This window comes from Anolis sagrei, chromosome 11 (genome assembly GCF_037176765.1).
Source record: "Anolis sagrei isolate rAnoSag1 chromosome 11, rAnoSag1.mat, whole genome shotgun sequence".
Taxonomy (NCBI): Eukaryota; Metazoa; Chordata; class Lepidosauria; order Squamata; family Dactyloidae; genus Anolis; species Anolis sagrei.
Window position 1 is genome coordinate 29,031,052 of NC_090031.1, and position 18,186 is coordinate 29,049,237.

The following is an 18,186-nucleotide window of genomic DNA, read 5'->3' on the forward strand; positions in this document are numbered from 1 at the left end:
TATTCTATTATCATAACTCTAGGGGGTTGGACTGGATGCCCTTTGGAGGACCCTTCCGAATAGGAGACTAACAATAATAATAATAATAATAATAATAATAATAATAATAGTAATATTTTATTATGATTCTAGGGGGTTGGACTGGATGGCCTTTGGGGGACCCTTTTGAATAGGAGACTAACAACAATAACAATAATAATAATAATAATAATAATAATAATAATAATAATAATTTTCTATTATTATTCTATTCTATTATTATTCTAGGGTGTTGGACTGGATGCCCTTTGGGGGACCCTTCTGAATAGCAGACTAATAATAATAATAATAATAATAATAATATAATTATTCTATTATTTTTCATTGCTATTATGATTCTAGGGTGTTGGACTGGATGCCCTTTGGGGGACCCTTTTGAATAGGAGACTAATAATAATAATAATAATAATAATAATAATAATAATATAATTATTCTATTATTTTTCATTGCTATTATTATTCTAGGGGGTTGGACTGGATGCCCTTTGGGGGACCCTATCCAACCCTAGCATGACGATGATGATGATGAAGATGATGATGATGATATAGTAATTCTAGCTTCCTTCCTGACAGAAAGAAAGGGGTTGGACTGGATGGCCTTTGCGGGACCCTCCTGAATAGGAGACTAATAATAATAATAATAATAATAATAATAATAATAATAATAATAATAATAGTTGTGGTTCATTTCTATTATTATTCGAGGGGGTTGGACTGGATGCCCTTTGGGGTACCCTATCCAACTCTATCATGATGATGATGATGATGATGATCATATCTTCCTGCCTAGCAGAAGGAAAGGGGTCAGACTGGATGGGCTTTGGGGAACCCTTCTGAATAGGAAAATAATAATAATAATAATAATAATAATAATAATAATAATATTCTATTACTATTCTATTCTATTATTATTATAGGGGTTGGACTGGATGGCCTTTGGGGTACCCTTCCAAATAGGAGACTAATAATAATAATAACAATATATAATATAATATAATAATATAACATTTCTATTATTATTCTATTCTATTATTTTTCAAGGGGTCAGACTGGATGCCCTTTGGGGGACCCTTCTGAATAGGAGACTAATAATAATAATAACAATATATAATATAATATAATTATAACATAACATTTTTATTATTATTCTATTATATTATTTTTCAAGGGGGTCGGACTGGATGCCCTTTGGGGGACCCTATCCAATTCTAGCATCATGATGACGATGATGATGATGATGATGATGATGATGATGATGATGATATAGTAATTCTATCTTCCTTCCTGGCAGAAGGGGGTTGGACTAGATGGCTTTTGGGGAGCCCTTTCCAAGTCTAGAATGATGATGATGATGATTATGGATGATGATGATACTATCTTCTTGCCTGGCAAAAGGAAAGGGGTCAGACTGGGTGGCCTTTGGGGGACCCTTCCAAATAGGAAACTAATAATAATAATAATAATAATAATAATAATAATAATAATAATAATAATGTAACTATAGTAATAATAATATAATACAAAAATGAATAGAAATGTAGTAAATATAATAATGATACTAATAATATAGTATAATAAATACTGGTGGCGCAGTGGGTTAAACCGCTGAGCTACTGAACTTGCTGACCAAAAGGTAGGCGGTTCAAATCCGGAGAGTGGGGTGAGCTCCCGCTGTCAGCCCCAGCTTCTGCCGAACTAGCAATTTGAAAACATGCAAATGTGAGTAAGTCAATAGGTACCGCTCTGGTGGGAAGGGAACAGCACTCCATGCAGTCATGCAGGCCACATGACTTTGGAGGTGTCTAAGGACAACGCCGGCTCTTTGGCTTAGAAATGGAGATGAGTACCGGAGTCGGATAATAATACTATACTATAATACTATATTTACTATAGTAATAATACTATATTTACTATAGTATTATTACCACCATTATTGTATTTACAATATTTATATGTATTATAATTAAGTAAAGGTAAAGGTCGTGTGTGTGTGTATATATATATATATGTAAATAATGGCAATAATATCGTAAATATGATAAATATAATGATAGTAAATATAATAATATATTAAATATAAAAATAGTAAATATAGCTATGATGATAATAAAAATATAGTTCATATAATAAATATAAATCTAGTAAATATAATAATATATTAAATATAATAAATAAAAATAAATGTAAAAAATATAAACTTAATAAATATAATAATAAAATATAGTATATAAATATAATAAAATAATAAAAATAAAAGTGCAATAATGAAAATAATATACCAAATATAATAAATATAGAAATAAATATGAATATAGTAAATGTAATGATGACAATAATATAGTAAACATAATAATAATAATATAGTAGATATATGCATATAAAAATAAATATAAATATAGAAAATATAATAAATAAAAATAAATGTAAAAATATAAACTTAGTAAATATAATAATATAGTAAACAAATATAAATATAATATAATAAAATTATCATCATAATGATAATAATATAGCAGATATAATAAATTGAATAAATATTAATATAGTAAATATGATGACAATAATAATATAGTAAATAATAATATATAAAGTGTAATAATATAGTAAACATAATAATAATATAGTAAATATATAAATATAAAAATAAATATTGTAAATATAATAATGATAATATTAATATAGGCTGACAACACGGACCCCCAATTTTGAAATCCAAAGCACTTTAGAAATCACCCACTTAGAATAACAACAACAACATTATAAATATGATAATAAAACATAATGACGAGCCTTCCTTTTGTGCCCAGTATTATTTAAAATATGACATATTTAAAGTGTTATTTATTTATATGGAAAACCGCCTCCAGGGAATGTTATGTAAAACCGGAATTAATTAATCGTGTTTAGACTTGAGTTTGGTTTCCAAAGACTTATTACTATTATTATAATAATTTTGGTGGGATCCTTTCTGAGCCGCACCTCCTCAGTGAATCCCATTTTGAGGCTGTTCCCCTGAGCATGTGCAGAGTGCTTTTGCCTATTTGCATTGTTGACCACTTTGAAATGCAAGAATATATATGAATAATAATAATAATAATAATAATAATAATAATAACAGTATTGCATGGCTGCATAAAATAATAATAATAATAATAATAATAATAATAATACTGCAAGACTATATAAGATTAATAATAATATACTACAAGTCCATATTAAAAATATTGCAAGGCTGTATCATAATAATAATAGTGATAATAATACTGCAATGATATATAATATTGTTATTAATAATAATTTTACTGCTAATAATAATACTGCAAAGATAATAATATAAAAATTATATTTTATTCTATTGATAACTGGATGATATATGTTGCTATATTTACCATTACTCTTTCTTCCTTTCTCCCCTTCTTTCTCTTTCTCTGTTTCTCTCTTTTTTATCTTTCTTTTCCTCTTTCTTTCTTTTTCTATCTTCTTTTCTCCCTTTCTTTCCTTCTCTCTCCTCCTTCTTTTTCTCTCTCTTCCGTTCTCTTTCTCTTTTTCCTTTTCTCTCTTCTTTTCTCTTCTTCTTCCTTCCTTTCTCTGTTTTCCTCATTCTTTATCTCTCCTTCTTCGTCTCTCTTCCTTACTTTCTTCCTCCCTTTTTTCTCTCCCCCTCTCCTTTCTCCCTTCCTTTCTTTCCCTCTATTTCTTTTTCTTTCTTTCTTTCTTTCTTTCTTTCTTTCTTTCTTTCTCTTCCTTTTTCCCTTCCTTTCTTGCCATCTTTCTGTCTTCCTCTTCCTATTCTTTCTTCCATTTTTCCTTCCTTCCTCTATGTTTCTCTTTCTTTCTCTCTCCCTTTCCTCCTCCCATCCTTCTTCTCTTCCTTCCTTCCTCTTTCTCTCCCTCTCCCTTCTTCCCCTTCCTTCTTCCCCTTTTTCCTTCTTTCTTTTTTCCTGCCGCCTTCCTTCCTTTGCTTCCTTCCTTCTTCTTTCCTTCTTCTTTCCTTCCTTTCCTTCCTTCCTTCTTCTTCCTTCTTTCCTTTCCTTCTTTCTTCTTCTTTCCTTCTTTCTTCCTTGTTCCTTTTTTCTTTCTTTCTTGCCATCCTTTCCTTCCTTCCTTCCTTCCTTCCTTCCTTCCTTCCTTCCTTCCTCTTTCTCTCTCCCTTTCTTCTTCTCTTCCTTCTTTTTTCTTCCTCTCTTTCTCTCTCTCCCTCTTCCTTTCTCCCTTCCTTCCTCTCTTTCTCTCTCCCTTCCTTCTTCTCATTCTTCCTTTTTCTTCCCTCTTCCTTCCTTCCTTCCTTCCTTCCTTCCTTCTTCTCTCTTTCTCTCTCCCTCTTACTTGCTCTCTCTCTTCCTTCCTTATTCCCTTCCTTCCTTCCTTCCTTCCTTCCTTCCTCTCTCTCTCCCTTCCTCTTTTTTCTTCCTTCTTTCCTTCCTTTCTCTGTTTCTCTCTCTCTTCCTCTTTTTCCTTCCCAGGGAGCGGCAGGGGATGCGGAGGGGAAGGGGCAGGACATGCGCCTGGTGGTGCTCAAGGACTTCCTGGCCAACGAAGAGATGTATCTCCACCAGCTGGAGGCCCTCCTCCTGGTGAGTCACACACTCTCAACCCCGACATTGGAATCTCGCAGACTCTCAGCCCCATCATAATAGTTCTGTCTATCTATCTATACACATAATAAAAGTGAAAATCTGTATGTGTGTGTGTGGCTGGGGTGCCCACTTAGACAAAAAACTATATCTCCCACCACTCAGGAAACACCAATGGCCCTCCCTCCAATGACGCGGCAGGTTATAGCAAGCTCCGTGAACATGTCCAAGAGCCCTGCCAATGTCTTCCACCAAAACCACCCAAGTCAAGGTTTTCCTATGGGCACTATTCCATCCTAGATTGTATGCGTTTCCTCCACCACAGGCATCTCAGTGTTCCTTACTCTCTCCATTGGTGTGGAATTTGCATGACCCCGCCCACTGCCTCTCCCTTAACTCTTTCCTATTCTTTTCAATGGCACACAGCAAGCAGAGGAATTAATCACCATAATTTATAGGAGTTGTAGGTCCTGGGATGTATAGTTCACCTGCCATCTAAGAACTGCACTCTGAACTCCACCAGCAATGGACCGAACTAGCTTGACACAATCTGGAACTTATGTGGCACACAGAACTCCCATGAACAACAAAACATACTAAAGTTCTTTGGAGGGTGTTAGAGGAGTTGTAGTTCACCTACATCCAGAGTGCACTATGAACCCAACCAAGGATGGATCTGGACCAAACTTGGCATTCATACCCAATACGCCCACATTTGTATACTGGTGGGTTTTGAGGGAAATTGGCCTGGACTTTTTGGAGTTGGAGGTCCTGGGATGTATAGTTCACCTGCAATCAATGAACACTCAGAACTCCACCAATGATGGAATTGGACCAAACTTGGCACAGAGAACCCCCGTGACGAACTCTGCCTCCTGGAGTTGAGTAAGGGTTGGAGGGGACTGACTCACCATGGTGGGAGTTGTAGTTTACCCTGCAGCCAGAGAGCACACTGATGATGCATCTAGAGCAAACTTGCCCAACATAATAAACTCTCTCTCTCTCTCTTTTTTCGGATGTCTTTTTGAGGTCTTCCATCCTCATCTCGAAAGAAAAGCGTCTCTTTTGGCTTCTCTATTTGGAGCTTCTGCTTCCTTCTTTTTCTTTCCTTTCTTGCGCAACAGCCTTTCCTTTCCTTTCCTTTCTTTCTTTCTTTCTTTCTTTCTTCTGTATTTTGTGAAACGCAGAAAGGAAGCAAAAGGCTGGATGGGTTTGCCGAGCTGTTGGATGGTCCCATAATAATAATAATAATAATAATAATAATAATAATAATAACAACAACAATAAGATAGAATAATAATAATAACAGAATCCTAGAGTTGGACGAGACCTCCAAAGGCCACCCATCCCAACCCCAATAATAATAATAATAATAATATTGAATAATATAGAATAATAATAATAACAGAATCCTAGAGTTGGAAGAGACCTCTAGAGGCCATTCAGTCCAACCCCAATAATAATAATAATAATAATAACAACAACAACAATAACAATAATAATAATAGAATACTAGAGTTGGAAGAGACCTCTAGAGGCCATTCAGTCCAACCCCAATTGGTTTGCTTAGCTGATAATGGTCCCATAATAATAATAATAATAATAATAATAATAATAATAATAATAATAATAACTTTATTCTTATACCCCAAAGGGGAGCCCCTGGTGGTGCAGTGGATTAAACCCCTGTGCCGGCAGGACTGAAGACCGACAGGTCGCAGGTTCGAATCCGGGGAGAGGCAGATGAGCTCCCTCTATCAACTCCAGCTCCTCATGCGGGGACATGAGAGAAGCCTCCCACAAGGATGATAACACATCAGATCATCCGGGCGTCCCCTGGGCAACGTCCTTGTAGTCGGCCAATTCTCTCACACCAGAAGTGACTTGCAGTTTCTCAAGTCGCTCCTGACACGACCAAAAATTTATTATTATTATTATTATTATTATTATTATTAGCGGGGCAGCTTTCAAGGAGACAAGCCCAAGAATACAGATTAAAACACACACAATGAACACACATTATACATTTTAAAAACAATATCATGGCTGAAGGAATAGAATCCTAGAGGCCATCCAGTCTAATCCCAATAATAATAATAATAATAATAATAATAATAATATCCTAGGGTCGGAAGGGACCTCTAAAAGCCATCTAGCCCAACAACAACAACAACAATAATAATAGAATGTTAGAGCTGGAAGGGACCTCCAAAGTTCATCCAGTCTAATCTCAATATTATTAATAATAAAATAATAAAAATAATAATCCTAGAATAGGAAGGGACCTCTAGAGGCCATTCAGTCCAAATCTTATAATAGTAATAGCAATAATAATAATAATAATAATAATAATAGAATATAATAATAAAACCCAAGAATCCAAGGGACTCCTAGAGGCCATCCAGTCCAATCCCAATAATAATAATAATAATAATAATAATAATAATAGAATATAATAATGGAGTCCAAGAATCCAAGGGAGCCCTAGAGGACTTCCAGTCCAACCCCAATAATAATAATAATAATAATAATAATAATAATAGAATATAATAATAGAACTCAAGAATCCAAGGGACCCCTAGAGGCCTTCCAGTCCAACTCTAATAATAATAATAATAATAATAGAATAGAATTCTAGAGCTGAAATAATATAATCATAGTAGGAAGGGACCGCTAAAGGCCATCCAGTCCAACCCTAATAATAATAACAACAACAATAATAGAATTCGAGAGTCAGAAGGAACCTCTAGAGGCCATCCAGTCCAACCCTAACAATAATAATCTCTGCCGGCAGCCGCTGAAGCCTCTGAGGGCCACTGCCACCACGTCACAGCCGGTGCTGACGGCCCAGCAGATCGAGACCATCTTTTACAAGATCCAGGAGATCTACGAGATCCACAAGGAGCTCTATGATGGGCTCTGGCCACGGGTCCAGGCCTGGGACAGCGCTGCGGTGCAGGGACACCTCTTCCAGAAGATGGTGGGTCACGCAGCAACTATTATTATTGTTGTGTTTTTTGTTGTTGTTGTTTATTTATTTGTTGTGTTCTTCCTCCCACAACAGGCCTCCCAGCTGGGCGTCTACAAGGCCTTTGTGGACAACTACAAGGTCGCATTAGAAACGGCTCTAAAGTGCAGCCAGAATAACAACCAGTTCCAGAAAATCTCAGAGGTGAGTAGAGGCATTATTATTATTATTATTATTATTATTATTATTATTATTATTATTATTATTATTCAGAGGTGAGCACAGGCATCAATACTAGATTATTATTATTATTATTATTATTTTGGCATTATTATTATATTACTGTAATTATTATTATTATTGCCAAGATTATTCTTATATTGGCATTGTTGTTGTTATATTAGCATTATTATTATATTACTGTGATTATTATTATTGCCAAGATTATTATTATATTGGCATTGTTGTTGTTATATTGGCATTATTATTATGTTACTGTGATTATTATTATTATTGCCAAGATTATTATTATATTGGCATTGTTGTTGTTGTTATATTGGCATTATTATTATGTTACTGTGATTATTATTGTTGACAATAATAATGCCCATATAATAATAATGCCAATTATTATTATATTGGCATTATTATTATATTGGTATTATTGTTGACAATAATAATGCCCATATAATAATAATGCCAATTATTATTATATTGGCATTATTATTATATTGGCATTATTATTATATTGGCATTATTATTATTATTATTATTATTATTATGTCACCATTTTAGTTATTATATTAGCATTATTATTATATTGCTAATATTATTATGATTATTGAGAGAGGAGCACAGGTATCAATACTAGATCATCAATACAGGATGATATATTATTAATAATAATGATAATAAAAATATTAATAATATAATACTAATATAGCAGTAATAATATTTATAATATTTATTATTATGAATAGATCATCATTATTCTCACTGTTATTGTTATAGCATCAATATTTTGTTATCATGATTATTAATAATAGATCATCTTATCAATACTTTATGATCATTATTGCTATATCATTGTTATATCACCAATATTATTATTATCATACATTATTATATTTTATTATTTTTATTATGATTATTATACATTATTATATTTTAATATTTTCAATAATAGTATTAGTAGTAATATTATTATTATTATCATACATTATTATATTTTAATATTATTATTATACATTATTATATTTTAATATTTTCAATAATAGTAGTAGTAATAATAATAATGGGACAATTAATACTGTAAATAATAATAGAATACAATGATGGTAATAATAATAATAGGGCAATAATACTGTAAATAACAACAACATCAATAGTAATAATAATAATACAGTGATGGTAGTCATAATAATAATAGTAGTAGTAGTAGTAATAATAATATTGATAATCCTAATAATACAATGATAGTAATAATAATAATAATATTCCCCTTTTGGTCAGGAGCTGAAGGTGAAGGGGCCGAAGGACTCCAAGGAGAGCCACACCTCCGTCTCCATGGAAGGTATGGATTATTGGATTCTGTTCTTTCCTTTCCTCCTTTGTCCGCCTTTCCCCTTCCTCCCTTTTTCGTCTCATGAATAATGCATGACGGCCATAGTATTGATCAAGCCCCTTGTGTCCCTATTGGAGGAGAATGAGGGGAAGGGACCCGCCTCTTTGGGGTGCCTCCCCTCTTTCTCTTCCCCCCTTTCTCTCTTTCTTTCCTTCCTTCATTCCTTCTTTTCTTCCTCGATGGAGCCTCCATGGAGGTCCTGCTCATCGTCCGCTTCTGCTGCCACTGCTCCTACGGTGGGACCCTTCTCTCTTCCATATTACAGTCGGTTTATCCTATTATTTGTTTAGTTATTATAATTTGTTGTTTGTTTGTTTCCTTTCCTTCCTTCACTCCTTCTTTCCTTCCTTTCTCTTCTTCCATCATCTTTCCTTTCTTCCTTTCCTTCCTTCCTTCTCTCCTTTCCTGTGTGTCTCTCTCTCCCTTCCTTTCTTCTTTTTCTTTTCTTTTTTCTTTCTTCCCTTCCCTCCTTACTTCCTTTCTCTTGCTCCCTTCCTCTCTTTCTTCCCTTCCTTCTTTCTTTTCCCTTCCCTCCTCCTGCCTTCCTTCCTTCCTCTCCTCCCTTCATATCTCTCTTTCCTTCCTTCCTCTCTGTGTCTTCCACCCTCCCTTCCTTCTTCCTTCCTCTTTCATCCATTCTTTCCTTCTCCCCCTTCCTTCCTCCCATCCCTCTCTTTCTTCGCTTTCTTCTCTTCCTTTTGTTCTTTCCTTCCTTTCCACTCTTTCTTTCCTTCCTCTTTTTTCTTCCCTTCTTCCCTTCCTCTGTGCCTTTCTTCCTTCCTTCTTTTTCATCCATTCTTCCTTCTCTTCCTTCCCCCCTTCCTCTCCTTCCTTCCTTCCTTCCTTCCTTCCTTCCTTCCTTCCTTCCTTCCTTCCTTCCTCCCTTCTTCCTTCCTTTCCTCCCTTCCTCTCCTTCCTCCCTTCTTCCTCCCTTCCTCTCTTTCTTTCCGTCCTTCCCCCTTCCCTCTGTGTCTTTCCCCCTTCCTTCCTTTTTCTCTTTCATCCATCCATCCATTCATTCATTCTTCCCTCCCTCCCTCCCTCCCTTTTCCTCTTCTTTCCTTCCTTCCTTTCTTCCCTTTCTCTCTCTGTGTGTGCCTCTCTCACTCTCTCTCTCTCCCTCCCTTTCTTCTTTTTCTTCTCGTTCATTCATTCATTCATTCTTCCCTTCCATGACGTAATAATATCCTTTTTCCCCCATTGATTTCAGGCCAGAATGAAGCCCAAAACCCTTTGTTCTTTCTCTGCCGCAGCAAAGGGTGGTTTCGTTGCATTTGTGCCTATGGGGCACGAATTAGTATATTATTTCTAATATTATATATTAGTAAATTATTTCTATATTTCTATATTTTTACTATATTTTATGATATTGCCTTGTTACAATATATTTATTACCATAATAATTATTATTACAACCCTCCTTCCTTGTTGCTATCATTGTGTGATATTATATACATACTATTTTATCACTATTATAATATTATCACTCTATAGTTATTATTACATATATTATATTTTATTTTTGTATTATATATATATATATATATATATATATAATATTAATATAATATAATATTGTTATAGTATATTTTGTGATTTACATATTTTCTAATATGCCATCATATTATATACATTATATTACATACATATAAAATTTTATATTATTTGTATATTTGTATATAATAATATTATGTTATTAAGTTTAGAAAATATTCCGATTAGTTACATTTATTTTTCCACCTCATTTTATAGCACTGCTCTACAAGCCAATAAACCGTGTGACCCGCAGCACACTCGTGTTACATGTAAGTAAATTATCCTCCTTTCGTCATTATATTATTATTATTATTAGATATATATACATTTAGACACATACCTCCAACTCCAAAATGTCCAGGCCAATTCCACTCAAAACCCATCAGTATTTATATTTGGGTATATCAGGTCTGTGTGCCAAAAAAACTGGATAGAGATAGAAAGGATTAGTATATATATATGGATATATTATTTTATTACTAGTAGTATATATATATATATATGTGTGTGTGTGTGTGTGTGTATATATATATATATATATTACATATATATATATTACATATATGTGTGTATATGTGTGTGTGTATGTATATATATATAAATAATAAACTAGCAATAAAATAATATTTTTATTATTATTTTATTCATATATACACATATATATTATACATATATGTGTGTGCATTTGCATATATATGTGTGTGTGTGTGTGTATATGTGTGTGTGTGTATATATATATTATAAACTAGCAATAAAATAATTATTTTATTATTTTATTCATATATACACATATACATATATATATACAAATATATATTATACATATATGTGTGTGCGTTTGCATATATATGTGTGTGTGTATATATGTATATATATGTATATATATGTTATATATATTATAAACTAGCAATAAAATAATAATTTTATTATTATTTTATTCATATATACACATATACATATATATATATACACATATACATATATATTATACATATATATATTATACATATGTGTTTGCATATATATATATATATATTATAAACTAGCAATAAAATAATAATTCATATATACACATACTTATATATACACATATACATATATATATTATACATATATGTGTGTTTGCATATATATGTGTGTGTGTATATATGTGTGTATATATATATATTATAAACTAGCAATAAAATAATAATTTTATTTTTATTTTATTCATATACACACACACACATATATATATACACACATATACATATATACATATATCTATTATACATATATGTGTGTGTGTTTGCATATATATGTGTGTGTGTGTATATATATATGTGTGTGTGTGTGTGTATATATATGTGTATATATGTGTGTGTATATATAAATGTGTGTATATATGTGTGTGTGTGTGTGTATATATGTATGTTTGTGAACCGCCGTGAGTCGCCTTCGGGCTTGAGATACAGCGGTATATAAGCAAAGTAAATAAATAAATATGTATATATATATGATTCTTGCTGGCAGGACCTGCTGAAGCACACTCCGCCCGACCACCCGGACTTCCCTCTGCTGCAGGACGCCCTCCGCGTCTCCCAGACCTTCCTCTCCAGCATCAACGAGGACATCGACCCCCGCAGGACCGCCGTCACCACCCCCAAGGGGGAGGTACAGTGGGGGTCACGGGTCGGGGGTCACCATGGGGGGGAGTGGTCACATGACCCTGGGCCACCCACTCATCCTCCTTCCTCCTCAGACCCGCCAGCTGGTCAAGGATGGCTTCCTGGTGGAAGTGGCCGAAGGGTCCCGCAAGCTGCGCCACCTCTTCCTCTTCACCGACATGCTGCTCTGCGCCAAGCTCAAGAAGGCCGCCGCTGGGTGAGAAACGTTATATTCCATTATTATTATTATTGCTACTGCTATTATATTATATAATGTTACATTATATTATTATTATAGATGATGTTATTATTATTATTATAGATGTATAAACATATTCTATTATTATTATTATTATTATTATTATTTTGGCTGCTTTGCGCCAAGCTCAAGAAGGCCGCCGCTGGGTGAGAAATATTATATTCCATTATTATTATTGCTACTGCTATTATATTATATTATGTTACATTATTATTATAGATTATATTAATATTATTATTATAGATGTATAAATATATTCTATTACTGTTATTATTATTGAGCCCCCAGTGGCGCAGTGGGTTGAACCCCTGTGCCAGCAGGTGGATGAGCTCCCTCTATCAGCTCCAGCTCCTCATGCGGGGACATGAGAGAAGCTTCCCACAAGGATGATAAAAAAAACATCAAAAATCATCCGGGCGTCCCCTAGGCAATGTCCTTGCAGATGGCCAATTCTCTCACACCAGAAGCGACTGGCAGTTTCTCAGGTCGCTCCTGACATGACAAATTATTATTATTATTATTAATGCTCTGCGCCAAGCTCAAGAAGGCTGCCGTCAGGTGATAAACGTTATATTCCATTATTTTTATTGCTACTGCTATTATATTATATTATATTATATTATATTATATTATATTATATTATATTATATTATATTATATTATGTTACATTATATTATTATTATAGATTATGTTATTATTATTATAGATTTATATATATTCTATTATTATTATTATTATTATTATTATTATTATTATTATATTGGCTGCTTTGCGCCAAGCTCAAGAAGGCCGCCGCCGGGTGAGAAACGTTATATTCCATTATTATTATTGCTACTGCTATTTTATAATATTATATTATGTCATATTATATTATTATAATTATATTATTATTATTATTATTATTATTATTATTATTATTATATTGGCTGCTCTGTGCCAAGCTCAAGAAGGCCATATGTTTATGTTACATTACTATTATTATTATTATTATTATTATTATTATTATTGAGCCCCTGATGGCACAGTGGGTTAAACCACTGAGCTGCTAAACTTGCTGACCAAAAGGTCACAGATTCGAATCTGGGGAGCAGTGTGAGCTCCCGCTGTTAGCCCCAGCTTCTGCCAGCCTAGCAGTTCGAAAACATGCAAATGTGAGTCGATCAATATGTACCGCTCCAGCGAGAAGGTAACAGCGCTCCATGCAGTCATGCTGGCCACATGACCTTGGAGGTGTCTATGGACAACACCCCCAGAATCGGACACAACTGGACTTGATGTCAGGGGAAAACTCTTACCTCTATTATTATTATTATTATTATTATTATTATTATTATATTACATATTATTATTATATATTATTATTTTTTTCAGAGTCTAGATATATTATATATTATTGTTATAGATTATATTGTGATTACATTATTATATATTATTATTATTATTATTATTATTATTATTATTGTATTGGTTGCTCTGTGCCAAGCTCAAGAAGGCCGCTGGCAGGTGAAGGCCTATATTACATTATATAATAATAATAATATATTATATTGGGTTGTTGTAGGTTTTTTCGGGCTATATGGCCATGGTCTAGAGGCATTCTCTCCTGACGTTTCGCCTGCATCTATGGCAAGCATCCTCTCTGAGGATGCTTGCCATAGATGCAGGCGAAACGTCAGGAGAGAATGCCTCTAGACCATGGCCATATAGCCCGAAGAAACCTACAACAACCCAGTGATTCCGGCCATGAAAGCCTTCGACAATACAATACATTATATTACTTATTATTATTATTATTAATATTATAGCTTATAATAGATTATTTTATTATTATAGATTATTTTATTATGATGATGGATTATATTATTATTATAGATTATTTTATTATAGATTATACCATTATTATGTTTACTATATTGGCTGCTCTGGAGTTGGAAAGCCCCCCAAAAGGCCATCCAGTCCAACCCCTTATGCCAGGAAAGAAGGTAGAATTACTGTTGTTCTCTATGTCACATAGTTAACGACTTGACCATAGTAATAGATATGACCCCAAACTGGACATGAGCTGGGAGTGTGATGCTGCAGCAGGAAAGGCCAATGTGATCCCAAGCGGCATCCAGAGGAAGGCAGTGTGCCTTGATTCCTTGTGCGCCTCTCTCTCTCTTTGGCAGGAAGCCCCAGCAGTATGAGTGCAAGTGGTACCTGCCGCTGGCGGAGCTGGTCTTCCCCTCGCCAGAGGAGTCGGACGCCTGCCCTCAAGTGCAGGCCATGCCCGACCACGACCTGGAGGACGTCAAGATGAAGATCTCCTCCATCAAGAGCGAGGTCCAGAAGGAGGTGGGCAGGCGATTCCCCCCCCCCATTATAATATTATTATGCATTATATTATTATTGTTAATTACATTATTATTATTATTAGACTCCTCGAGTTGAAAGGGAGCCCCAAAGGCCACCCAGTCCAACCTTTCCTCCTTTCTTTCTTCTTTTCTCCCTCCCTCCCTCCCTTTATTCTTTCTTTCCTTCCTTCTTTTCTCCTCCCTCCCTTCCTTCCTTCTTCATTTTTTCCTGCCTCCTTCCTTTCTTTCTCCTTCAATCCTTTTCCTTTTTCCTTTCTTTCCTTCTTTTCTTTCTTTCTTTCTTTTCTTCCTTCCTTTCTTCTTCCTTTTTTCCTTCCTAATGCCTTCTTTTCTCCTTCCTTCCTTCTTCCATCTTTCTTTTTCTTGCCTCCTTTCTTCCTTATTTCCTCTTTCCTTCCTTCCTTCTTTCCTCCCTCCTTCCTTTCCTCTTCCCTTCCTTTCTTCTTCCTTCCTTCTTTCCTCTTTCCTTCCTTCTTTCCTCTTTCCTTTCTTTCTTTCTTTCCTTTCTTTCTTTTTTCTTTCCTTCCTTCTTTTCTTCTTTCCTCTTTCCTTCCTTTTTCCTTTCTTTCTTTCCTTTATTTTCCTTTTTTCTTTCCTTCCTTCCTTCTTCCTTCTTTCCTCTTTCCTTCCTTCCTTCTTTCCTTCCTCCTTCCTTTTCTTTTCTTCCTCCTTCCTGCCTTTCCTCCTTTCCCCTTTCCTTCCTTCCTTCTTTCTTTCCTCTTTCCTTCCTTCCTTCCTTCCTCCTTTCCTTTCCTTTCCTTTATTTCCTTCCTTCCTTCCTTCTTTTCTGCAGAAGGCCAACAAAGGCCAGAGCCGGGCGGTGGAGCGCCTCAAGAAAAAGATGTTTGACAACGAGTTCTGGCTGCTCCTCAACTCGCCTTCCATCCCTTTCCGGATCCACAACCGCAACGGAAAGGTACCTCTAGCTCTACCGGCTGTTAGGAATTGTGGGAGTTGAAGTCCAAAACACCTGGAGGGCCCAAGTTGGCCCAAGCCTGCTCTACCTCCAATCAATAGGGTGGTGAGAAGGGCTGACCTTTCTCTTCCCTCGCTCTGAAGCTTCGGATGGCAATCCGGAGCGGACACATTGCCCACTGAGCAGGACTCGACGGTCTGCTTTTCCCTTCCAGAGCTACTTATTCCTTTTGTCGTCCGACTACGAACGAGCCGAATGGAGGGAAGCCATCCAAAAACTGCAAAAGAAAGGTGAGGGCATATATATATGTATATATATGGTATAACTCTATGGCATTGGCCTCAAAGGGGGCATTTCCACTTTGGCCTGGGGCACGATGTCAATAGCATTGTTAATGCCTGCTTCCTGATGTCTTCCTTCCCGTCGTCTGGATCCTTCCTTAGACCTCCAGGCCTTTGTGCTCAGCTCCATTGAGCTGCAAGTACTGACCGGTTCCTGCTTCAAGCTGCGCACCGTCCATCACCTCCCGGTCACCAGCAATAAGGACGGTGAGTGGCCCACGTTCAGGAGGCTTCTCTCTCTCTCTAGACCTCTCTATTGCTGTGGAAAAGTGAAAATATTGCTTGTTTATACGTCTGTTTGAACCACAAAGACTCCTTTCGTTGCCCAGCTAAATAATTGTGAGGATTGGGAGGGATTAATAAGGATTATGGGAGTTGTAGTCCAGCCATGTCCTGCATAGAGGATGTATGTAGTAGTCCTGCATGTATAGAGGATGGTGGGAATTGTAGCCCAGCCGTTTCCTGGATAGAGGATGATGGGAATTGTCCAGCCACATCCAGGTAAGAGGATGATGGGAGTTGTAGTCCAGCCGCATCTAGGTAGCGGACGGTGGGAGTTGCAGTCCAGCCAAATCCTAGATAGAGGGTGATGGGAGTTGTAGCCTCAACATACATATAGTGGATGATGGGAGTTGTAGCCTCAACATACATATAGTGGATGATGGGAGTTGTAGCCTCAACATACAGTGGATGATAGGAGTTGTAGCCTCAACATACATATAGTGGATGATGGGAGTTGTAGCCTCAACATACATATAGTGGATGATGGAAGTTATAGCCTCAACATACAGTGGATGATAGGAGTTGTAGCCTCAACATAAATATAGTGGATGATGGGAGTTGTAGCCTCAACATACATATAGTGGATGATGGGAGTTGTAGCCTCAACATACATATAGTGGATGATGGGAGTTATAGCCTCAACATACATATAATGGATGATAGGAGTTGTAGCCTCAAAATACATATAGTGGATGATGGGAGTTGTAGCCTCAACATACAGTGGATGATAGGAGTTGTAGCCGCAACATACATATAGTGGATGATGGGAGTTGTAGACAGCTGCAGCTAGATAGAGGATGATGGAAGTTGCAGTCCAGCCAAATCCTGGATAAAGAATGATGGGAGTTATAGTTCAGGCTCAACCTATATAAATGATGGGAGTTGTAGCGTCAACATATATAGATGTTGCTGGACTACAACTCCCATCAACCACTATAGAGTATGATGGGAGTTGTGTTTCAGGCTCATCCTGGATAGAGGATGATGAAAACTGTAGCCTCAACATACATATAGTGGATGACGGGAGTTGTTGACCAGCTTCATCTAGAGGATGATGGAAGTTGCAGTCCAGCCAAATCCTAGATAAAGGATGATGGGAGTTGTAGTTCAGTTTCATCCTGGATGGAGGATGAGGAGAACTTTAGCCTCAACATATATATGTAGTGGATGATGAGAGTTGTAGACAGCTGCAACTAGATATAGGATGATGGAAGTTGCAGTCCAGCCAAATCCTAGATAAAAGATGATGAGAGTTGTAGTTCAGGCTGATCCTGGATAGGGTATGATGGGAGTTGTGGCCTGAAATACATAGATGTGACTGGGCTAAAACTCATATCATCTCCTACCCTTTATGCGGCTGGACCACAACTCCCATCCCCCCGCTATAGAGGATGATGAGAGTTGTAGTTCTGGCTCATCCTGGATAGAGGATGATGGGAACTGTAGCCTCAACTACATATAGTGGATCATGGGAGTTATAGACCAGATGCATCTAGATAGAGGATGATGGAAGTTGCAGTCCAGCCCAGTCTTGGGTAGAGGATGATGGAAGTTGTAGTTCAGGCTCATCCTGGATACAGGATGATGATGATGATAATAGTGGGAGTTGTAGTCTCAACATACATATAGCACATGATGGGAGTTGT

General features: G+C 35.9%; 1 protein-coding gene across 3 annotated transcripts in view; it reads left to right on the plus strand.

Annotated features, from left to right (window-relative positions):
* The window catches only part of ABR (ABR activator of RhoGEF and GTPase), a 50,276-nt gene that overhangs the window by 14,428 nt on the left and 17,662 nt on the right, over positions 1-18,186 (plus strand). For 2 of the 3 annotated variants that reach the window (XM_067472103.1, XM_067472104.1), the window contains 11 exons: positions 4,503-4,613; positions 7,408-7,593; positions 7,678-7,785; positions 9,094-9,154; positions 10,958-11,010; positions 12,254-12,394; positions 12,483-12,604; positions 14,816-14,981; positions 15,795-15,917; positions 16,132-16,207; positions 16,361-16,465. In XM_067472103.1, the coding sequence (XP_067328204.1) occupies positions 4,503-4,613; positions 7,408-7,593; positions 7,678-7,785; positions 9,094-9,154; positions 10,958-11,010; positions 12,254-12,394; positions 12,483-12,604; positions 14,816-14,981; positions 15,795-15,917; positions 16,132-16,207; positions 16,361-16,465 (1,252 nt within the window). Of the gene's footprint in view, positions 1-4,502; positions 4,614-7,407; positions 7,594-7,677; positions 7,786-9,093; positions 9,155-9,338; positions 9,442-10,957; positions 11,011-12,253; positions 12,395-12,482; positions 12,605-14,815; positions 14,982-15,794; positions 15,918-16,131; positions 16,208-16,360; positions 16,466-18,186 lie in introns of those variants that run through there. The other variant, XM_067472105.1, reaches the window with a different exon arrangement.